Source organism: Molothrus ater, chromosome 10 (assembly GCF_012460135.2).
Source record: "Molothrus ater isolate BHLD 08-10-18 breed brown headed cowbird chromosome 10, BPBGC_Mater_1.1, whole genome shotgun sequence".
In the NCBI taxonomy this organism is placed as follows: Eukaryota; Metazoa; Chordata; class Aves; order Passeriformes; family Icteridae; genus Molothrus; species Molothrus ater.
Window position 1 is genome coordinate 24,670,217 of NC_050487.2, and position 23,539 is coordinate 24,693,755.

Here is a 23,539-nt window from a genome sequence, read left to right on the forward strand (position 1 = left end):
GATCGGGCCGCGCTCCGGAAGCGCTCCCGGCCCGCCGGGCCCGCCCCGCCCCGTGGCGCCTGACCCGGAGCCGCTCGGCCGCGCTGACGCTGCCTTGTCCCGCCATGGCTCCCAAGGGCGGCCCCGGCGGCCGGCAGCAGTCCGAGGAGGATCTGCTGCTCCAGGACTTCAGCCGCAACCTCTCGGCCAAGTCCTCCGCGCTCTTCTTCGGCAACGCCTTCATCGTCTCCGCCATCCCTATCTGTGAGCGGGCGAGGGCGGGCGGCAGCCGTGAGGGGTGCTGAGGGGAGAGGGGGATCAGCAGCCATGGGGGGAGCAAAATACCCTGGGAGAGGGAGATCAGCAACCTTGGGGGGAGCAGAATACCGTGGAAGAGGGGGATCAGCAGCCCCAGAGGAGATCAAGAGGCTCAGGAGAGGGATCAGGGCTCCCCACTGCCCACCGCAGGCTCTGTCCCGCTGCCCGCGGCAGATCCCGGGGCCTCTGCTCCGAGCGAGCCCCGGCGGATCCTGGCTCCGGGCAGTGTCGGGTCCTGGTTCTGAGCGTGTGGGATCCTGGCTCCGGGCCGTATCGGATCCCAGCTCCGGCCGTGTCGGATCCTGGCTCCGGGCCGTATCGGGTCCCGGTTCCAGCCCTGTCGAGTGCTGGTTCCGAGCCGTGTCAGGTCCAAGTTCCGGCCCTATCGGATCCCGGTTCCGGCCGTGTTGGGTCTCAGTTCCGGCCGTGTCGCGTGCTGGTTCCAGTCCTGTCAGATCCCGGTTCTGAGTCCTGTCAGATCCCGGTTCCAGCCGTGTCGGGTCCCGGTTCCAGCCGTGTCGGTTCCCGGTTCCGAGCCGTGTCGGGTCCCGGTTCCAGCCGTGTCGGTTCCCGGTTCCGAGCCGTGTCGGGTCCCGGTTCCAGCCCTATCGGTTCCCGGTTCCGTGTTCGGTGCCGGTTCCGGCCGGCAGGGCAGCATCACTGACGTGTCGCCGCAGCAGCGCTGCCCGCAGGCTCGGCCGTGCTCTCACAGAGCCCCTTCCAGCCACGCGCAAAGCTCATTTCCCCCTTCCAAAGTACTTTCAATGCAGTTGAAAGAGCCCCGAGTGATTTTGGAGGAGTTGGCTTTGCTCAGCCAGAGACTGTGGAATTACAGAGCTCAGATCCTCTATGGGTCTCCAGTATGGGGCGTTTTTCTTGGAGAGAAACTGCTTCAAGTATCGTTGTTCTTTTTTTTTTTTTAAGGGCTTTATTGGAGAATATGGCATATGGATCTTGTTCAGTCTGCAGTCCTGTACAGCGTCATGACCCTCATCAGTACCTATCTCGTGGCTTTTGCATATAAAAACGTCAAGTTTGTCCTCAAACACAAGTAAGTTTGGTGCCTCTTTGAATTTATCATTTAATAATTGAACAAAACTGCCATTTACTACTGTAGTTTTTTATTAATGAGAATGCCTGAAATGTTACTCCAAAACATATTTTCCAAACTTATTTTTAGAAGTATCTCCTAATTGGTTTCTCTTGTTCTCTTGTAATTATAGTCAAATCTTGTCAGTTAAGAGTATGGTGAAATAGTAAATCCACCATCGTGCTCCCTGGGTATCACCACAAATTATGTTTAAATTATAAATTATTTTAGGTATTAGATGTGAATTATATTACTAATTCTTATCTCTTCACCTTGACAAAACTGTCGGGTATCTTGGCTAAGTTGTATTCTTCACTGTGCATAAAACTTCCTGTAATGCCAGGGCTGGGCTGTGGGGTTTTTTCCTGTCTGAAGTGTGACACGAGTGGTGGTACTTACAGAGTAGCCCAGAAAAGAGAAGATGCTGTTTCCAAGGAGGTGACTCGCAAGCTGTCTGAGGCGGACAACAGGAAGATGTCCCGCAAGGAAAAGGATGAAAGGTGATCTCTCTGTCCTCCTCCTCCTCCTCTCCCTTGTTGTAGGAGTGCCTTAAATGTCTTGGAGGCTCTGGGTGGGGCAGTAGGGACTGTGCTTGCACTGTTTTTCTGTATTCTGGGAAGCAGCAGCTGCAGGGTAGCTCGTGGTTCAGCTTTTGAGGTGAGTTGTCAAGGGAGGGTCTCAGATGCACTCGGTGTTAGAGGGAATCCCCACTGGGACTGTGCAGGAGGGGAGCTTGGGAGCCAAACTCTGTGTCTTCTGGAAAAACTACTGCACACTTCGTCATGTGGGTGTCCAGGATATCCCCATCCCTGGCAGTGCCCAAGGCCAGCCTGGACAGGGCTGGGAGCAGCCTGGGACAGTGGGAGGTGTCCCTGCCATGGCAGGGGTGGAGTGGGATGAGCTTGAAGGTCCCTCCAACCCAAACCATTCCAGGATTCTGTGATATCCATTGATTTAAATATATCTGAAATTTTATCTCCACTTGCTCCTAGGATTCTGTGGAAGAAAAATGAAGTTGCAGACTATGAAGCAACCACTTTCTCCATCTTCTACAACAACACCCTCTTTCTGGTGCTGGTTATCATCGCTTCCTTTTTCGTGCTGAAGAACTTCAACCCCACTGTGTATCCTTTATCCCCACCCTGGAACCCCCACAGCCCCGCTCCTGTCAGCTGTCACCACTGGCTGTGGTTGTCCTGTGGGCTGTGGCATTCCTCTCTTGGTACCTGCAGCTCATGGTTAGTACAGCAGCTGTTAGAATGTTGAAAACAAAATAAGAGTTTACCAAACTAAAGTCTTCCACTTAAAGTCCCTTAAAACATGAGATGTTTTCAGCATATTGCTTGGACAGTGTATAAGAATTCTCCTGGCTTTGCCATTTCCATTGTAATTTTGGAGTGAGGACACAGCTCAGTTTCCTGCAGACACTGTGTCAGTGTTGGGTGCCAGGAGCTCTTCCCTGACAGGATGCTTCAGCTCCAGTAGCTCACAAGTAAAATGTTTTGTTCCTGAAGGATATTAGTTTTGCCAACAGGGCAGCTAATTCAAGGTCTGTATTTATAAAACTTGTAAGAGAAAAGGCTGAACCTTATGGATGCCTTAATTCTGAATTTGAGTTCTGAAGCTGTGTTTGCAATATTCCAGTTTTAAAACTCCAGAGAAAGATCATTTTGATTCCTTCATTTTCATAAAACTCCTACCAAATGTTGTGTACCAAAGAAAGATCTTGACAATTCCTTAACCTGTTCCCTACAGAAACTACATCCTTTCTATCAGTGCTTCCTCAGGACTGATTGCTCTGCTGTCCACGGGATCCAAGTAGACACAAAACCCTCAGCAGTTCCTGAGAGAGGCTTCAGCTGCCATGAAAATGGCTAAGGGTGGAATAGGAATATTTTTGGTTTTTAGCATGAGGAAAACGTGGGGAGGGTTTGAATCCAAAATGGTTGAATTGTATTTACTTTTGGTATCTTTACATGGTATTTGATATTGGAGTTACTCAGTTTTTTTTTACTTAGCAAGGAGAGGGAGTGGGGTGTGTGAGCTGTGAGCAGACATCCTCTTTCTGCAGCTCCACCCTGGGGACAATCCATTTATCATTGTAACTTGAAAAGTTGTAATTAAAAGGAGCTTTTTTTGCCATTTGATTCCTTGTATTTTCACTCTTCATTTTTTAAAAACCAGGGATTTTCATGTCTAGGTTTGTCAACTCTTTCTGCTTCCAGAAGAGAGGAGACATCTACAAGCTAATATATTCCTTGGAAGCACTCCTCATTTCTGAGTAACATGGAGTCAGGACAAAACCTGAATCTCCTAGGAAAACACTTTTGAAGTGGTTTGAAAGCACTTTTTTTTCCATTAATCTTCAAAGTTGTAAATAAATAAAAAACCCTGCCAGTCTCCCTGCACAGCTTAAGAAAAATGCTTTAGCTGGCTCTTCATAATGGGTTTATCAGACAATCCTGTGCCTTATTTTCTGGCTACCACTGGAGCAGCTGTTCACTTAAATGCCAAACTCTACTGATACTAATGGAATTCTAGTTCCAGATCCTGCCATTACAGACTTGGGATCCTAAAGAGAGAAGAGAGAGAAAGTTTTTAATCAGATTTAATGTAACAATTACTCTGCTAATCTTGGCTTCAATAAGATTAAATGGAAAATAGAGTAAAATGGAGAGAATGTGATGAGCAGGAGACAGTAATGGCTCTATTTCTGACAAATTCAAGTACTTTTGCTCGTTTAATACTCTTTATTAACTGTTTTCTCTCAAAATACATGGATTTCTCTTTATCCCTTCTGCCTGACTATTCAGCACTGGAAGGACACATTCCCTAAACTTGCTGCCTGCCTTGGCCAGTTTCCCTTTCCTTGGCCTCCCTTCTTATAAGGGATATAATTGCTGGGTTTTAGCTGAGTATTTAGCTCACATAGAGCAGATTTTTAACAGCCCTCTCCAAAATCCAGAGCCCAGCTCAAAGCCAGGCTGGCTCCTCTGGGAGCAGCAGGACTTTGATGTTGCTGTTTCTGCTCTGTTGCTCTCAGAGCCCCCAGAGCTGAACTGAAAGCCTTGAACAGACAATGTTATACTCACTTTCCTGGCAGGGCTTTAGCAGGTGTATTCCCCAGGAAATCTGCTGTCTGCAGAGTGCTTGGAAGCAGCACTTTCTTCTGCCATTACTGTCGGCTCACTGAGTCTTTTATTACCAGCTTTTCATCTTCTCTTAAGGCTTTTTTGGTATTGACAGTTGCTGAGGCCTGGAGCTTAGCATGTCACAATTTTCCTGGAGAGGGAACATTGAGCACTGACAGCCTGAAACAAAAGCAGGTGGGTGGGTGGGGTGGGATGTATTCTGCAAAAAAAACTAATCTTGAGCTTTCACAGAAAAGTTTGGGACTTTTTTTTTGGTTGGCATTTGGATTTTTGTTCACTTTATCAGTTTGGGTTTTTTTGTTCTTTAAGAAGCAGTGTTTGGTTTTTCCCTTGCAATCCCCACTACAAGCTGCAATGATAAATAAAAAATTCATTATAAAACATTGAAATTATATTTCTCTAGTCTAATGCTGAGGGTTAACCTGAAGCAGGGCTGCTGCTCAGCCCCACATTGCCCTCAGAGCCTGTAAGGGACAATGCCATCTCCTCAATTAAAGTTGGGAATTGATCTAGTTTTAATACATTACTAGATTCCCAAGCACATGAGAAGGGGAAGAGAGAACATTAAATTATACCTCCAGGGGGAGGAAAAGGAATTAGTCTGTTACTGGGAGGATAATTATATTAAATTAATAAAGCTGTTAACTGTGAAATGGTTGAAGCTCTGTAAAAATTAACAGGAGTTAGTGGTAATGCAGCAGTGGGGATGTTCCCAGGGCAGGGCAAGGTGGGCTCCACCCCAGCTGGCTGGGACTGGCAGTGTCACCTGGGGAGGCTGGGGACAGCTGCACTGGGCTCCTTCCAGGCCAGATCACAGAACATGGCTTAGAAAGGAGCTTAAATCCCACCCAGCCCCACCCCTGCCACGGCAGGGACACCTCTCACTGCCCCAGGCTGCTCCAACCCCAATGTCCAACCCCAATGTCCAACCCCAATGTCCAACCCGGCTCTGGGCACTGCCAGGGATCCAGGGCCTGCCCACCCTCCCAGGGAGGAATTCCTTCCCAAAATCCCATCTGATCCAGGAACTCCAGAATCTCATCCATCCCTGTCAGGCCAGGACAGGCCAGACCTTACCTGGGACTGCTGTGCTCCTTGGGGACTGAGGGCCAGCAGCACCTTGGGGCCAGCCCAGCTCCCTGCTGTCCCTCCTGGGCACAGCTGGAACATTCTCTGGGCACAGCTGGAACATTCCCTGGGGAACATCACCCCCATCCTCAGCAGAAGGCCCTGCTGCTGGCCCAGAACAGCTCCAGTGTCAGTAACGGGTCTGCAGCTCTCAGGGTAGATGCACAAAATGCTTTTATTGTGTCCAAGCAGAATTCCAGTCAGACCGCATTTCTCATGTACAGCAGGAGTCATTTACACACACCACAGCTTCAAATACAGGAGGAGAGCACTCGGGTGTGGGGAGCTGCTCACCTAGCCCAGGTGAGTGCAGCAGGGGGGAGTACAAGGGTCCTACAAATACTGTACAGAGCTGAGTCCCAGCAGGGACGGGAGAAATACAGACTGCAATCAGAGGAGCATGGTACAGAGCAAATCCTTGGGAAGGTACAATGTGGGCTTGAGCTGGGCAAATCCAGATCTAAATTCTTCCTGTCAACTCCTGTAAATGCTCACAAAAATCTGTTTAAAATGTGTCTGCATTTACTTATCCCCGGTTCCAAAGCAAGTGGAAGCAGGTGTAGCCTTTTGGAGTACATACCTGATTGTTCCTGCAGCTCTTAGCAGCTATATATTGTATATATTTAGAGTATCTAGATCCTTAAAAGCTCCTGAATATTGAAATTTGCAGTAGCTCTGTCTACAAGCAGGCAGAAGTAGAGGCAGGTTTCTATAGATGCAAAACCCAATATTTAATCATGGCTTTCTTGTCTTAAGGTTTATGGAGAAGTAGAACTTTGCAGAGCTGTCGTGCTCAGTAACCTGACATGCGTGTTTGGGCTTCCTAGCACTGCTCCAGGAGCACTCCACAGCTGGAACAGCTGTAAAATTAGGAGCTGAACTATCTACTTGCTAACTAGTTCTCTGTCTCACAGCCTTTATTCAACTACAAAGAAATCCTAGAGCTTATATTCAGCATAAAAAAGCAATGTTTGAGCTTGCCCCTTCCATCTGTTAACCTGAAGAAACTTTATAGTTGAGATTTCCCAAACATGGTTTTATTAAAACCTGAAGTTGTATCTGGCTTTTCTTCATTGAAAAAATAGATCTGTACATCCTTCTTTAATTACCAAGTACCTGAAGGTTATAAATTATTTCTTTTTTTTTTTTTTTTTGCTTTACAAGTGTTTGTCACAGCACAAGCATGAGGTGCAAAGAGTAAAGTAAAAATTAATGAACTCGGTCAAGAAGGTAAGAAAATACAAGGTTATTCCTGGTTAGAAGAGAGATCAACTGTGCTTTTAAATTCACTGCAGAGTAGTAGCAAGAGCACACATCTCGAAGGATCCAGTGACAGTAGACACCGAGCAGCAAGTGCTGAATGATTCTCATGAGAGTAATTCAGGGCTGTACTGGAGTACAGAGCACTTCTAAACCATGCAGTCCAGGAAATTCATGCATTGCATTAGGATCTGTAGTCCTTCTTGCTGTAGGGCTTGTTGCCCAGGATATTATCTATTTCATTTACAATATGGGATGTCATCTTTGGAAGGACCTGGGGTGGAAGAAAGCGATGCTTAATTGAGATAGTTCCAAAATGAAACCTAGATTTTATCAAAGTACATTTCCTCTGGGCTTTTTGTGTGACAGATATTAAGCATTCATCTAATAACTTTCTCCCTTAAAAGAAAAACCTCTGGAGGATCTTTACTCAGTGAGAGAATCACAGCAAAGCCTCTCAGCTTTGTGTGTGGAATGTTGCTCGGCTGCACTGGGACACGAGCTGGTGGCAAGGACTGCAGAGGCAGAGGCAGCTCTGACTGGGGAAAAACAACAGGGAATAATTAAGGAAGGTGCAGGTGACATGTGGCAGCACAGAATCTGTCACAACATGCCCTGGACTCACTCGCATTTTCAGGTGCATGACAGCTGCTGATGCTGTCACTGGACATGTCTGCAATGCCCCAAAAGGTGCTAAGCCATGGTGACAGCAGGGATGGGCCTGATGAGGGTGCATGAATGGAGCTGAGAGACAGAACCCTGTGCTGAGAGAAGGGGGGTGCTGAGGTCTGGGGTGTCTCCCTGCACTCACCTGGATGGCTCCGAGGTTCTCAATCAGCTGCTCGGGGTTGGAGGATCCCAGGAGGACAGAGCTCACCCCCTCATTCCTCAGGCACCATGCTGGGAACAAAGGCACAAGGTGGTCAGGACACAGGGGGGCTCACAGGGCCTTGCTGCAGTCCCTGGTGTTTGACAGAGCCTCTGTCTCTTCTTGGCAATAATCTCATTCTCTGTCTCAGCTTTGCTCCTCTGGCACTATCCAGAGGAAGATGCACAGATCAAATATCAAACCCCATAAATCTTCCAGGATCCTGAGCCTGCTCCCTGCCCCAGCACTTCTCTGGCTGTGGGGTTTGGATTTTCCCCATCACAAGGACTCACTGCAGGGATGTTGAACCAGGGATCACCTTTCTGACAGACATGTGGTATTTTACAGCCTCAGCTCTCAGCAGCATGGAGAGAATTATTAGAAAAAAACCCCAGATCTCAATTAGAACAGCATTATCTTGCCTGCCAGCCCAGCACCATAAAGGTGATGGCTTCATGGAGGGGGGGATATCCAGGGGAACAGGGAGGTGGGACCCCTGGGGATGCCCAGGACACTCTGACCCTGTCAGTCACGGCCTGGTGCTGCTGCTGGAAACAATCCTGTTTTAATTAATTCTTACCCAGAGCAGCTGTGGCTGCCCCTGCATCCCTGGGAGTGTCCCAGGCCAGGCTGGACAGCTTTGGAGCAACTTGAGCTAGTGGAACCCCATGGCAGGGGCTGGAACAAAATGGGCTTTAAATTCCTTTCTACCCCAAACCCCTGCGGGATCAATAATTTTTGACACATTTTAAACAACAAACACATCTCCAGCTGCAGGCCCAGCCCAAACCACGGTGGAAAGGGAGCAGATTTCCTGTGTTAGCCTTTGGCAGCTGTGAGGCACCCACCAACAGCCAGCTGTGGCAGTGTGCAGCCCAGGCGCTCGGCGATGGGGGACAGGTCCTTCAGCTTCCCCTGCTGCTTCCTGCCCTCCTCGCTGATGATCTTCTCCTTCAGCCACTGGTAGCACTGCAGGGCAATCACAGCACATCAGGCTGTCAGCTTTCAGCCTCCAAAGTGGGGAGTTTAAGGCGATTTGTAATTATAATCTATAAATAGCAGCACTTGGTCCAGCCCAGAAGGTCGTGGGGCTGAGTAACACAAAGCTGGGCTACCCAAAGCAATTAGGGCAGGACCAGAATGTCTCCTGTTGTCCTCAGCTCTCTGGCTTTATTCTCACTACAGAACCTGGAATCTCCCCAGTTTTCTTTTTGGATCCCATAACTCTCAATAAGAATAAAATCAGGATAATTGTGGAGATTCCACAATTAGTTGTGGCGACACCAGAATCCCAAAACCTGTTAGAGAGGGCAGCAGCCCATGGGTGTTCAGTGGGCTTGTCCTTGGCCTGGGGGTCTCTGGGGGCATCCTGGGGGGCTGAGCACCCCCATGGCCCAGGCTGGTACCCAGGGAAACGATGTCCAAGCCTGTTGGACCTACGTGGTTCAGGGGGCTGCAAGTGGCAGCAGCTGCATCCATTCAGGCTTGGACTCTGTGACCTTGGAGGTCCTTTCCAACCTTAAAATTCCAGGGTTAACATCAGTGAGGAGCCTGGAGCCCCACAGAGCCCCTGGCTCGTGGTGATGTCCCACAGGGCAGGGTGGGGACAGCAGCCCCCTGCAGCCCCCAGACCTGCCCCAAGCCCCCTGAGCTCCCTGCGTGGGGAGCCTGGGCTGGCTCTAACCCAGATTCTGCTGCTCTTTGGAGTGTGGTTGCCAGAGAAACCAAGCTGATCCATGCAAGCAGAGCGCTCCTTCTCACGAGGGAGCCCTTTCCCCTTTGTTGTTTTCCTGCCCTGACAAAAGCAGCACAACTCAAAGGTGCCCCAGAAATACCTTGAGTGAAGCCCTTGAGCTTTCAGGGACCCCGTTGCCATATTTCCCTGAGATGATCCCACAGGCCAGGGGAGACCACGTCATTGCTCCCACCCCTGCAGAGAGAACAGAAAAAGGGCTTTGAGGGGAGTGGGACAGATCAGAGCTGTAGCAAAAATACAGCTTCCACTCAAAACCTAAAGCAAGAGCAAACTGGTGGCTGCTTGTTTCTGCTGCCACGGGCAGCAACGCTCAGCTGACCCTGCTGATGTGCTGCTGATGCCCTGAAGGATTTATTTCACTTAATGAACCACATGAATCTCAGAGGGCAAGGAGCAGCCAAGCCAATTAATACTTAATATGTTCATTAACGTACTTTAGTTATTAACAGATAATATTAAGCAATCCATCAGAGGCACAGTAAGCTGGTTTTTCTTTTGGGTCACTATAAGATAGAGACTTGGCTTTGTCACAGGTCCCACCTGCAGGCCCTGGCCATCTTGCCCTCCATTTCTCTCTGGGAATGCCCCAGCCAGAAGGCCCAGCAGGCTCAGCCTCACCGATTTTGTGGTAGAGCTCTGGCAGCTGCACCTCCACCTTCTCCCTCTGGAACAGATGGTACTCGGCCTGCTCACACACGGGGGGGATCATGTTGAACTGCCTGGCCACAGAGTAGGCTTCCTGCAGAGGGCAACCAGGGAGAAAACCCTTCAGAAAATGGAAACGTCTGCAGGACACGCCAGGCCATGTTCTAGGAGGGTACAGGAGATGGCCAAGGCCAGGGCAAGTGGCACCAGAAGGATGCTGCAATGCTGGCATCTCCTGGACTCACAGCCTGGTTTGGGACATTAGAGCCCATCTCATTCCACCCCCTGCCATGGGTGATATCAAACTGAAGGGCTTGCCTTCAGTCAAACCAAAGTGACACAAACCCAAACAAACCACCCAAACCCCCACACGTCAGCCCATCTTCTCCTAATTAGCACTGGGCTCATTCTGGGACAGCCTTTTAAATTACTTGAGGTGGAAAGCCTGGATGGAGAGGAACCCAGTGTGCCCCGGGTTACCATGCCATGACCTCTGTGGCCCTCACCATCACCTCCATGCTCCTCCATGACCTCCACACGCCTCACCATGATCTCCATGGCCCACCATGACCCCCAAGCTCCTCACCATGACCCCCAGGCAGGCTCCTCACCATGATCTCCATGGCCCACCATGACCCTCACCATGATCTCTATGGCCCCCAGGCCCCTCACCATGATCTCCATGGCCCCACCATGACCCTCACCATGATCTCTATGGCCCCCAGGCCCCTCACCATGATCTCCATGGCCCCACCATGACCCTCACCATGATCTCCACGGCCCCACCATGACCCTCACCATGATCTCCATGGCCCCCAGACCCCTCACCATGATCTCCATGGCCCCACCATGACCCTCACCATGATCTCTATGGCCCCCAGGCCCCTCACCATGATCTCCATGGCCCACCATGACCCTCACCATGATCTCCACGGCCCCACCATGACCCTCACCATGATCTCCATGGCCCCCAGACCCCTCACCATGATCTCCATGGCCCCACCATGACCCTCACCATGATCTCTATGGCCCCCAGGCCCCTCACCATGATCTCCATGGCCCCACCATGACCCTCACCATGATCTCCATGGCCCCACCATGACCCTCACCATGATCTCCATGGCCCCCAGGCCCCTCACCATGATCTCCATGGCCCCACCATGACCCTCACCATGATCTCTATGGCCCCCAGGCCCCTCACCATGATCTCCATGGCCCCACCATGACCCTCACCATGATCTCCATGGCCCCCAGGCCCCTCACCATGATCTCCATGGCCCCACCATGACCCTCACCATGATCTCTATGGCCCCCAGGCCCCTCACCATGATCTCCATGGCCCCACCATGACCCTCACCATGATCTCCATGGCCCCACCATGACCCTCACCATGATCTCCATGGCCCCACCATGACCCTCACCATGATCTCTATGGCCCCCAGACCCCTCACCATGATCTCCATGGCCCCAGCATGACCCTCACCATGATCTCTATGGCCCCCAGACCCCTCACCATGATCTCCATGGCCCCAGCATGACCCTCACCATGATCTCCACGGCCCACCATGACCCTCACCATGATCTCCATGGCCCACCATGACCCTCACCATGATCTCCATGGCCCACCATGACCCTCACCATGATCTCCATGGCCCACCATGACCCTCACCATGATCTCCATGGCCCCACCATGACCCTCACCATGATCTCCATGGCGCTCCAGCGGGACGTGCCCCAGTACATGGCCATGCCCTGGTTGATCACATGTGTCATCGCCCGCACGATTTCTGAAGGAGAGCAAAGCACAAAAAGGAGTGTGAGAAGGGCCCAGAGGCCACATTTCCACCAAGCCCACTCCCAAACACCCCACACTGACAGTCCTGAGCACACTCCTGCTCTGCTCTCCTGCCCAGGGGTGGCTGGAAAAGCATTTTCAGTGCAAACATCGAGACACTGACCCTGCAGCTGGGTAAAAACTGCTTTTCCCACCTGGCTCCTGCCTTCCACGGCCTTAGGAGGACATCTCCTCCTAAACGGAACACAAGAGGGCAGCACAGTGGAAAAATAAACTTCAAAATAAATTCCTTTTTCTTTTTTTTAAATTTGCTTCCTGAAAGCACATATCTGGGTCTGCCTCTCTTTACCAGGGACAAAGCTGCAAGAATGGCTGATTGAACCTGACTCCACCGAGGGCCCTGTCACCCTCAGGTGTCACCTCTGCACCACAGCAGTGCCCTGGTCCCCATTGCTGCTCTCTGGGATGTGGAAGCTTCCAAGGCCACACACACCAGGACAGGATCTTGAATTTCACCCCTCAGACCTCCCTGCCTGCCTGGGGGGTGAAAAAACCCTCGAGAACTTGAGTTTAAAGGAATCCCAGACTGGGTTGGGTTGGAAGGGATGTTAAAACTCACCCAGTGCCACCCTGTCCTGGGCAGGGACACCTCCCACTGTCCCAGGCTGCTCCAGGCCCTGTCCAGCCTGGCCTTGGGCACTGCCAGGGATCCAGGGGCAGCCCCAGCTGCTCTGGGCACCTGTGCCAGGGATTTCCCCATCTCCCAGGGGAATTCCCAATATCCCATCTCCATCCCTGCCCTGTGTCACAGTCCCCATGAGCAGCCAAGCCCTGCCCTGGCTGTGGTGACAAACTCTGTTTCTGACAGGGCTGCAGCAGGGACACGACCACTGCCCACAGAATGGGGAAATGAGCTGAGCTCACATGGGAAGTGACAGAAAGCAGCTGCTGCCTGTGGCACCCCATGGTCAGTGGGCACTGCACCCACCCCAGCAGCTCTGAGCACCCAAACCCCTCTGAGGGGCTGCCCTGGAGCCTGCAGTGCCCAGAGCACCCTGAGGATGAGGGGCAAGGTGAGGGCTGCAGGCACTGCTGCCCCGAGCCCACCAGGGCTCTGCCCTCTCACCCTGCTTATGGCAGGGGAGCAGGAGCCTGGCACAGAGCAGCTCCAGTGCCAGCCTGGGCACTGCTGGGACCCTCCTGCAGGCTCCAGGCATAACCCACAGGGCTGCTCTGACACACAGACCTGCCTCAGACCCAAACACAAACCCGCTTTATCCGAGGCAATGAGGGAAAGAAATAAAAACCCCAGAGGGCGTTAAAGCCAGCACTGACGTGTAAAGGAAACTTCCAGGTCTTCCTGAAAAACACCAATTCATTTCAGTGAAGTGTAAATATAGAATCAAAGACTGGTTGATTCTAAGGTCCTGGTAAAGGACCTTAAAGATCTTCTTCTTCCAACCCTTGCTGTGAGCAGGGACACCTTCCACCTGACCAGGGCTCCAGAATTCAATTATGAGCAATTGCAAGCTGCTCCATCTGAATATTTAATTAAAATTTGTTTTTCATTTCCTACCACCATCAGCCTAAGCCTGTAAGTGATCCTTCCCTTCCTCCCTCCCTCCCTCCTCAGCAGCTTCTCCCTGGGTTTAGTTTTCTATTTTTGCCCTGCCACCATTTCAGAGTTTTGGAAAACATTTCGTCACACGCCTCTTACACATCTCAGCCTGGGGTTGTTTTCACTTCTCCAGCCTCTACTCCTTTCAAAAAAACTCCTAAGTCAACTCAGAAACTGTATATAAATATATTTATACACATACATCTCCTTGTTGAGAGAGCCAGGGGACAGCAATGGGATTTGGGAAGGGCACAGGCCCACATCTCTTGTCCTGCCAGCTGGATGCCCAAATGGCAGCACTCAAGAACAGGAATTGTTTTTTTTTTTAAGATAAATCAATGCTTCAAATCCCAACACCAGCCCCTGGCACCATAACAATAATAACTCTGGGGTAGGATAAAGTTCCCTGGTAGGAACCTTGCCACCTTCCCTCCCTGTGTGGCTGCTGGGCACGCGTGGGCACCTGGCTCTGTGACACTGGGGACACACCAGGGACGCTCCTCTCCCCTGCTGGAGGAGCCCCTTGGGATGAAGGACAAGCCCTGCCTGCCCACTGTGGGGCGAGATCTTCATCCCAAGGAACAGAGCACACAGGAGTTGTGGAGAGGACGGAGCCATGCCACCGGCCATGCCCTGAGCAGGGACAGGGCTGGCAGAGGGTGGCAGGGAACTCACACACAGCTGAGCCAGCCCCAGGGAGGGTGGGCAGCCCTCAGCCCCAGCCTGGGCCTGGGGCACAGGGGGCACAGCCAGACCCCCGTGCCATGAGCTGCCCAAGGTGCTCCCCTCCAGCTGCTCCCTGCCTCCAACACCCCCTGCTTTTACTATTTTAATTTGCTCAGAGACCTTTAAGAACATGAAATACATTTGGGGGTTAGGTTAAGCAGCTTTGCCAGGTGCCCTGAGGCCCAAGTGAGTGCCAGCACAGAAATCCCCATGGATGCTCATCTGCTCCTTCCCCAGGGCAGGAGCAGAGCCTGGGCAGAGGGATCTGCTCTGGCTGGTCTCACAGAAGGATCTGGAGAAGCAGCAGGCAGGGAAAACAAACAGGACATTCAGGTTTTGGTTTGGTTTGGCTGTGCCCCCCTGCTCACACCGTGCTGGCTGCTCCAGCCTGACCCAGAGGTGCTGCCACGAGTAGGGAACAATTCAAGGTCACCTCCTCCTTCAGGAGGGGCTGCCCCACCCCTGGCAGAGCCCAGGCCAGGCTGGACAGGCCTTGGAGCAGCCTGGGACAGTGGCAGGGAGTGGGATGAGCTCCAAGGCGCCTTGCATGGCTCCCTGTGGGAGAAGCTGAGGCGTGTGTGGTGCTGAGCAGGATGGAGTGGCTCAGCAAGCAGCACTGACAGATGGCCCAGCAGATGCTCTGGGATGGAAGTGCCTTAGTGGGTGAGCCATAAAAAAGGCAGGAAGAAGATGGGAAGTATCTCCAGCGTGCCATTCATAAGAGAAATGTCCCTTTTTTCACCCTGCTCAAGCCTCAGCCAGTGCCAGGGCCTGTGCCTGGTGCCAGGGCTGGCGCTGGGGTGTGGGAGCAGCTGTGCCCTGGGCAGGGGAGCCCCTCCACGCTGCTCAGAGACAGCAGAGCGAGCACAGAGGGCACAGCTCCCTCCCAGACACAACACAGAGTCTGCCCTGACCTCAGCAGCTCCTGGGGAAGCTCCTGAAACCCCAGGCTGGTCCCTGACCCACCCTGGGTGGCACAGCCCCACATCCAGCAAAGTGCCAGCACTCCTGACACGGAGCTCCAGCCCTGTTTGATTCCCATGGATCATCCACCGCAGCTCCTGTGCCACCTGCCATGGACACCTGCCTCAAATCCAGCCACAAATCCTCTTTGTCTGAAGGAACTGGGAAAGGAAATACTCCAAACATTGAAGCCACTCCTGGGACAGAAAGGAAACTTCCATTTCCTTCCAAAATACACAAATTCACGTCATGGCAGGGTAGACATAGAAACCCTAAATAGGTTGGGAGGGACCTTAAAGGACACTTAATTCCAGCCCTCTGCCATGGGCAGGGACCCCTTCCATGGACCTGGCTACCACAATGAGATATTTCACATTTAAACTGCCCCACCTGAACAACTGATTACAAATTGCCTTTCCTGCCCTCCTCAGTGCCAGCCCTTAGGCCAGAGCAGGCACTGAGGGTTAACCCTTCGCAGTGCAGCTCCCACCAACCTTCCATGGGGGTGTTGTTGTCCGGCCGGTTGGCAAAGACCACGTCCACATATTCCAGCTGCAGCCTCTGGAGAGAAGCCTTCAGCCCTGGGCATGGGAGAGCAGAGACAAGGACAGGCAGGGTCAGAGGGAGGCAGGGAACAGACCCAAAACGGGATCAGACACAGCTGGCTGTGTTTAAATACATGTATTTTTATATAGGCACACATTTATAGAGATACACACAGAGGGGTGCTGAATGATGCTGTCCCACGTCCCTGCAGCCATCTGGAGAGGAAAGCACCAGTGTGGCCCCACAGAGAGCCCCTCCTTGCCCAGGAATGTGCTTTATTCAGAGCTCCAGGGTTCGTGCTGACCAGCCCTGGTTACAGAGCTGTCCCTGTCAGCCTGGCAGAGGCCCTGCTTCAGCGCCCTGCAGGGAATCCAGTCTGCATTGTGCCACAGAGCCTCTCCTGCTCCAGCCCCAGCTCCTGAGGCCAGGGGACACTGCAGGGCTGCAGCCCCAGAGGGCAGGGGATGGCCATGGGCAGCAGGTAAAGCATCAACCTGCCAGGTGAGCTGTGCCCACCCACGCTGCACAGGGACCTGGGCACAGCAAGCCCCAGCCCTCTGCAGCTCAGTCCATAAATGTCCAGGTTTTCAGAGCCTTCCTGTGAGGATCTGATGGGAGATGGCATCAAACCCTGCAGATATATTTATATATCCATGTATGAGTGTATGAGAGAGGGCGAGCAGAGGATGGGCATTTTATCCAGCTCAAAATTCAGCAAACATTTCCAGCCTGCTCTATTTTGACTCATTCTTCATGAACATTCATAAAAACATTTTGTTCTTGGGAAGATTTGTAGAAAATAACTGTTCAAAATCCTCTTCTCTCTCTCACGCACACAGATATATATATATATATATAAAAATATATAAAAATATAAAATATCTCTCATTGACCTTAACGCTGTTTGCTGGGTGTTCTGTGAAATTATTCCAACTCCTGCCAGTGCTTTTCTGTCATTTCATGAAGCAGCTCCACAAGAAATGGGAAAGGATGGGTCTGGAGTGCCTGTGACACATCTGCCACCTCCCTGAGCTCCTTCAGTGCCACCGCCTCACTGAAGCTTATTCAGATGAAAATCCAACAAAATGTTGCTACAAGAAAAGCTTTCTCCAGCATTACCTTACTGGGCAAGTCCCAGGATCCTGCAAACACTCCAAGATCAAACTCTGCAGGGAATTCTGGATAAAACTTGCCAGGAGCAGGAAGGAGGAGGATGGAGGGAGCCAAAGCTGCACCCCAGGCAGGGGCTGCTGACCCCACCCATCCCACCTGAGCCGGGCACTGCCCTGGGGCTCCCATTTCCCAGGTGTGCAGCACAGAAAGGAGGAGCTGTGCCCAGAGGATGCCATCCCTGAGCCCCAGCAGCGGGTTCTGCACATCCCCTGGGCAGGAGGCACAAATGGGGCACACAGCCAGGGAGCTGGGGCAGAAATCCTCCCCTGGGGCCGGCACTGCCCTGCTGGGGGCTGGCACTGCCCTGCAATGCCCCTCCACAGCATTCCCCTGCCCAGGAGCGGCAGGATGCTCCTGCTCCAGAGCCCAGGCTGGCTCCTCGCACAGGGACAATGTCACAGGAGGTGACCCTCAGGTCCCCAGGCACGGTTCTGTTCCTGGCACTGCTCTCCCTGTGCTGTGAGCTGAGCCCGCAGAGCCAGCTCTGGGTCCAGCCCAGCACACACAGCCAAGGCTTTGCTGTGGACAAACACAACACAGAGTTCCTGCTGTCCCCTCCCTGCAGGGACACAGCCACAGGGACAAGGCAGAGTTGCAGGGAAAGGGGATGGGGAGCAGGGACTGGGGTCAGGAACCCCAGGATGGGATGGGGAGCAGGGATTGGGAGCAGGAACCCCAGAGGGGAGCAGGGATTGGGGTCAGGAACCCCAGGAGGGGATGGAGTGTGAGGGAAGGAGCAGCAGAACAGAGCCCTTGAGGAGCAGCAGCACCAGGAGCAGAGCTCAGCTGTGCCAGCTGGGGCCTGGCAGCCCTCCAGAGGCTATTTCTGCAGGCTGACATCATGCCACATCCTCATCCTCATCCCTCCCAGCTCCAAAGGCAGCCCAGGCACCCCTGGCCACGTCTGGCCCCATGGGGAAGGGCTGGGGTGTGCAGAGAGCTCCCCAAAGCCAGCAGGCCCCAGGGAGTGAGGGGGCTGCCAGTGCAGTCCATTCACTGACACTTTCTGAGGGGAGCCAAAACAATCCTTGGGTGCATTTTGGACATTTCAGGATGAGTTTGGGAACTGCTCTGAATTGGGACTGGCACAGGGGCAGTGGGATCAAACAGCCCCAGCTGTTTGAGAGCACTGGGATCAGGTGCACAGAGCCCAGCAGGGCAGCCCCAGCCCCAGCCCAGCCCAGGTACCTTCTATGATGTGTTTCCTGGAAAGGCCTCGCTCTGTCTCTGCTCTGCAAGGGAAAAACAGCAACAGCTGGGAGAGGTGCCAAGAGCCTGGGAGCACTGAGCTGTGCTCTGATTTAAACATCCCCAAAGTTACAGAATCCCAGACTGATTGGGCTGGGAGGGACCTTAAATCCCATCCATCCCACCCCAGCCATGGCAGGGACACCTCCCACTGTCCCAGGTGCTCCAGCCCCAGTGTCCAGCCTGGCCTTGGGCACTGCCAGGGATCCAGGGGCAGCCCCAGCTGCTCTGGGAATCCCATCCCAGCCAGGAATTCCCAATTCCCAATCTCCCACCCATCCCTGCCCTCTGGCACTGGGAGCCATTCCCTGGCTCCTGTCCCTCCATCCTTGTCCCCAGTCCCTCTGCAGCTCTCCTGGAGCCCCTTCAGGCCCTGAGCTCTCCCTGGAGTTCCTCCTCTCCAGGTGAGAAACTCCAACTCCTTAAAACACTTGGTAAAATAAACAGAAATGCAATGACAGCAGCAAAGCACCCCAGGTGCCATTAACCTCCCCTGGCTGCAGGGCTGGGCCAGCAAAGCCCAGGACAAGTGACTGTCACACTTACTTGCCACCCCAGTACAGCTTTGTGGTTATCACCAAACTGGACCTCCTGCAAAAAGAACAGGAAAGTTAATATAATTTCTTTAAAATAATAATAATAATAACAACAGCAACAATGTAGATGCTGCCCATCAGCAACTTGTAAAACCTGGGTGCAGGGTTTCTGCTGGGGATGCTCAAACAGCCAAGAGCAGCTGTGAAATGTTGAGGAGACTGACTCCAGTGTTGGTTTGGGGGGAATTCCCTGCAAATGGAACTCTGGCAGACAGGGAGACCCCAGGAATCACCAGGTGCCTCAGGGAATGGCACCACTGTGCTCAGGGCATTGTCTCTCTCCAGTGGGGTAAGCTGCACAGGAATCCAGGCTTTAGCTCCTTCAGAAGATGGAAAGTGAAGGAGGTGTTTTGGTAAAATATGCCCATAAACAGTCAGGGCACGAGGAAATGGAATGAAGTCAGGGGAAGTTTGGATTGGACATTGGGATAGAAACCAAATGGAATCCAAGTGAGGTGACCAAAACCCCCAGACATTTGTAATCACTGAGTAAGCAGCACCCAGCCCTCTCTCCAGGGGCTTCAGTGCTGTTCCCTCCTGCCATCCTGCCCTGTGCCTCTCACTGCCAGGCAGCACTCCCAGAGCTGTTAAACTCCAGTGTGAGACATCTGAATTAATCTGTAAACTCTACACCATATTAAATCAAAGATTTATCATCCTCCAGCTACCTTGCTGCATAACCAGACATGTACAACACAATTTCCCCAGCTTTTATTGGACTTCATTTTATTTCCTCCACATCACCCAGAGTATTTCTTACCAAGTAATCGCTCACCCCTCTAATCCCCTAGGCTGGGTGTGGAGAGAGCCCTGCTAGAGCCCCCTTCAGCTGAACCTGCCTAGGACACACACAGGGGAGGCCTTTGAGGATTATGCAAACCCCTTAAAACCCACAAGATATGCTAATGTGCATCCTTTAAACGAGGTGTCAGCCCCTCCCGGGCTGGCAGGGCTCTGCATCCCTTACCCCAGCAGGCATGAGGTACCACAGCCACCCTCCCACCCAGGAGGGCATGGACAGCCCCGAGGGGTGGGATACCCCAAATCCCAGGGGAGGTGTGGCTGCTCCTGTGGGACCAGGGCAGCCAAGGAGGGAAATCCCCCAAGTCAGAGGGAGTGCCATACTGTACCTCCAGCCCTTCTTCTTCAGGATGTTGCCCAGGATCACCTCGGCCCTGTGCAGGAAGAGCCCGGTGTGAGGGGGGCAGGGGATGCTCAGTGCCCCCAGCCAGCCTGGCTGCAGCTGCCCTGCCCTCCCCTGGTGACAGTGACCCCGAGCTGGGACAGATCCATCCAGCACAGAGCCTCTTGTCCCCCGGTGCCCCTTCCCAGGCCCCTGGTGCCTGGGGCTGGGCTGGTCCCTCAGCAGGACACGCTGTCCCAGCCCAGCTGGGAGCCCTGTTGGTCACCCCAGGCCCATTTAGCACGGGTGGTGTCCCCCACCCCACGGTGGCTCAGAGAGCAGCCAGAGTGGCTCCCCCCGGGATTCCTGCCGGGATCTGTCCCAGCCCCAGGCACCCAGCAGCACTGGGATCCACAGTGATCTCCCATTTGTTCAGGGGGTTTCTCTCCCTGTGCCAACACTGGTGGTGCTCTCCAGCCTTTGCTGGGTACAAGAGGCTTCAGGTAAATTATCTGGGTTTCTTTGACGGGTACCCCAAATACAAAGGTTCTCCCGTCCCACTCAGGGACAAAGAGGCTTTCCAAGCATGGCCAGAGCCCAGGGAAGGCAGGTGCAGCTCTGCCAGCCCTTCTGGGCACACCTGCCCAGCTGTGGCTCTGTCCCAGCCCTTTCCGGGCACACCTGCCCAGCTGTGGCTCTGTCCCAGCCCTTTCCGGGCACACCTGCCCAGGTGTGGCTCTGTCCCAGCCCTTTCCGGGCACACCTGCCCAGGTGTGGCTCTGTCCCAGCCCTTTCCGGGCACACCTGCCCAGCTGTGGCTCTGTCCCAGCCCTTTCCGGGCACACCCTGCCCCCGGGCACTCACTTGCCGGCCGCGTACACCTCGGCCGTGTCGAAGAGGTTCACGCCGCTCTCGTAGGCGATGGTCATCAGCTGCTCGGCCACCTGGGGAGCACGGGGGACAGCGGGTGACACCACACCCAGCAGGGAAAGCCCCACAGCGGGACAAGCCCAGCCGGGCTGTGACGGCCCCTGCCCAGGAACACCCTCGGCAGGGCACCAGGGAGGGATTGAGGGACACCAAAACACGGATTTACACCAACTCCCCCCGGAGCCAGCCCGGCAGGAACTCCCCTCCTCCCGCAGGAGCTTCCCACCAGGAAGGCAGCCAGGAATTGAACAGGGCTACAGGAGATGCTCTGCAGGGTTTAACACAGAATTTGGGGGGTTAACATTCCTCTGGCTGCCTGCCAGCCTTCCTGCAGCTCCCCAGAGATGCCGTGGGGTGGGGAAATGCCTGAGGGTCATTTGTGGAGCCCAGAGGAGTCCTGGGGCTCCTGCTGCCCCCGGGAGGATGAAGGCTCAGGCTCAGCATCCCGAGGAGGGCAGCCCCAAGGACAGGGCTGTGCTTCTGTCCCCATTTTCCACGGAATTTGTCCTGCTTTGCACGGAATTATGGTGAGCAAGGGGGGCAGGAAGACCAGAGAGCAAAGTGGACATCAAAACTGGCCTTGACTGAGCACCACCTGACTGGTCATCATCCCACAGTGCCATGACATGGGACCAAAGCCGGGGCAGCCACCGGGACCAAAGCCGGGGGATCCATGGGACCAAAGCCGGGGATCCATGGGACCAAAGCCGGGGGATCCATGGGACCAAAGCCGGGGGAGCCATGGGACCAAAGCCGGGGATCCATGGGACCAAAGCCGGGGGAGCCACCGGGACCAAAGCCGGGGGAGCCATGGGACCAAAGATGGGGATCCATGGGACCAAAGATGGGGGATCCATGGGACCAAAGATGGGGGATCCATGGGACCAAAGCCGGGGATCCACGGGACCAAAACCGGGGGAGCCACCGGGACCAAAGCCGGGGGAGCCACCGGGACCAAAGCCGGGGGAGCCACCGGGACCAAAGCCGGGGGATCACCCGGAGAAGCAGTGACACCCTGACAGATGGAGTGAATTTAAAGGAAAATCCCTTGGAATGGAGGCCCCTGGGCTCTTTTCCTCACGCCAGAGTTGTTTTGGGGTTGTTCCACGTCCCAGGGGCAGGCAGCTGCTGGCCCTGGGCGCTCACATCTGTGACACCTGGGCTGCAGAGGAGCCCACATGCAGCCCAGGCTCCGGGGGTGATTCCCTGCATCAGGAGCCATCTGCTCCAGGGAAAAGCACGGGGCAAACCTGAGCTTGTTTGCAGCTGTTTCAACTTATTATGTCAAAGATAAATCACCTTGGTAAGGCCAGCCATGGCTGTATTTAGGACTGTTGTCCATTATGTCCACACACAAAAATAGTTCCCAACTCCACTGCAGGAGCCCAGGGGAAGGAGGGGACATTGCTGGGGACAGCACAGGACAGGAGATGGCCCTGAGGGGTGGATGGGGCTTGTGAGAGTCCATCTCTGGAAAGGTCAGGCTCATCAGGGGCTTGTGGCAGAGCTCTGTGTAGTGACTCCCTGCTGTCTCTCCATGCAGGAAGGCTCCAGGAGCCACAATTTAATTTAAAAATGAAATTAACCCCTCCCCCCCCAGAGTGTGGTTTGTTCCATGCACTCACCTCATCTGAGATCTGACCTCCAAATGTGACCCAGGTCCCTGGAAAAAGCAAAATCATCTGTTACTGCAAGAGGGTTTCCACATCAAAAATGAGACTTCACCAGAATTCCCTTTGGGATTAAATGGGTTTTAGATGGGGTGAGCTGGCTCAGGGGGGGTGCAGCCCCGAGAGAGCTCCTGCAGCCAGGCAGGACAGGGCACCTGCTCCCAGGTGGGACTGGCACAGGCAGCTGCCCAGGGCAGCACCCAGGGGATGCTGTGGTGCCAAGACACAGAGCTGGATTCGAATCATGGGATGGTTTGGGTTGGAGTGACCTCAAAATCCATCCAGTGCCACCCCTGCCATGGCAGGGACACCTCCCACTGTCCCAGGGTGTTCCCAGCCCTGTCCAAGCTGGCCTGGGACCCTTCCAGGCCCTGAAATCTGAAGCCCTTTCCAAGTCAGAAATCATTTTCCAAAGCTTCAATTTGACAAATTGGAAAAAATCTGTGATGCTGCCACCGCACATCATTTGAGGAATGAAACTCTCCTTAAATATGTACTTCAGCATTTAGCATCCTGAAAGTCAAAATTAGAATTAAAAAAAAAAAAAAAAAAAAAAGACATTAAAAAGAGAAATATTTCTTCTGACAGGAAAGATTTCCAACCCAAAGTGACTTTTCCCTGGGAGCTTTTCCATGAAGCCAATGTGCAGTGCCAGCCCAGCCCAAGGGCACTGCCTTCCCTAGGCTGGCTCCTAAAGCTGCTGCAGTTTAGGCTCCGTTGCTGACTCTGGTCTATTATTAGGAAAACTTGGGGCATTATCTCTTTATGATCATTGCTTAATAAAAAAAAATAATTTAAAAAAATGGTGGAAGCAGCATGTGGATTTAACCAGATCATAAATCAGTTTGGGTTGGAAGGGACCTTTAAAGGTCAGCTGGTCCAACCCCAAGGAATTCCCATAGGAACAGGGTTTCTGTATCTAGATTTTGCATGCATGTACTCCTTTTAGGAATAC

The 23,539-nt window shown here is 53.2% G+C and overlaps 2 protein-coding genes across 2 annotated transcripts in view; one reads left to right on the plus strand and one right to left on the minus strand.

Annotated features, from left to right (window-relative positions):
• Positions 1 to 28: 28 nt before the first annotated feature.
• On the plus strand, positions 29 to 3,534 carry SSR3 (signal sequence receptor subunit 3). Its single transcript, XM_036389131.2, has 5 exons — positions 29 to 243; positions 1,222 to 1,348; positions 1,789 to 1,887; positions 2,380 to 2,511; positions 3,143 to 3,534. The coding sequence occupies exons 1-5, from the start codon at positions 105 to 107 to the stop codon at positions 3,207 to 3,209; spliced, it is 564 nt and encodes a 187-aa protein (XP_036245024.1). The 5' UTR covers positions 29 to 104; the 3' UTR covers positions 3,210 to 3,534.
• Positions 3,535 to 5,824: 2,290 nt separating this feature from the next.
• KCNAB1 (potassium voltage-gated channel subfamily A regulatory beta subunit 1) overlaps positions 5,825 to 23,539 on the minus strand; it is a 45,344-nt gene continuing 27,629 nt past the window's right edge. The window contains exons 3-14 of the mRNA XM_036388821.2: positions 22,540 to 22,577; positions 20,849 to 20,928; positions 19,992 to 20,036; positions 18,812 to 18,856; positions 18,206 to 18,249; positions 15,793 to 15,879; positions 11,898 to 11,983; positions 10,170 to 10,290; positions 9,631 to 9,725; positions 8,644 to 8,764; positions 7,739 to 7,827; positions 5,825 to 7,201 (exon numbers count right to left, since the gene is read on the minus strand). Coding sequence (XP_036244714.1) covers positions 7,112 to 7,201; positions 7,739 to 7,827; positions 8,644 to 8,764; positions 9,631 to 9,725; positions 10,170 to 10,290; positions 11,898 to 11,983; positions 15,793 to 15,879; positions 18,206 to 18,249; positions 18,812 to 18,856; positions 19,992 to 20,036; positions 20,849 to 20,928; positions 22,540 to 22,577 — 941 coding nt within the window. The 3' untranslated portion in view covers positions 5,825 to 7,111. The remainder of the gene's footprint in view (positions 7,202 to 7,738; positions 7,828 to 8,643; positions 8,765 to 9,630; positions 9,726 to 10,169; positions 10,291 to 11,897; positions 11,984 to 15,792; positions 15,880 to 18,205; positions 18,250 to 18,811; positions 18,857 to 19,991; positions 20,037 to 20,848; positions 20,929 to 22,539; positions 22,578 to 23,539) is intronic.

Bases quoted from the DNA above. Each gene is read 5' to 3' on its own strand.
- SSR3 (XM_036389131.2), top strand. From the start codon at position 105: ATGGCTCCCAAGGGCGGCCCCGGCGGCCGGCAGCAGTCCGAGGAGGAT. The intron at 244-1,221 runs GTGAGCGGGCGA...TTTTTTTTTAAG, and splicing joins CGTCTCCGCCATCCCTATCT to GGCTTTATTGGAGAATATGG. The intron at 1,888-2,379 runs GTGATCTCTCTG...ACTTGCTCCTAG, and splicing joins CGCAAGGAAAAGGATGAAAG to GATTCTGTGGAAGAAAAATG.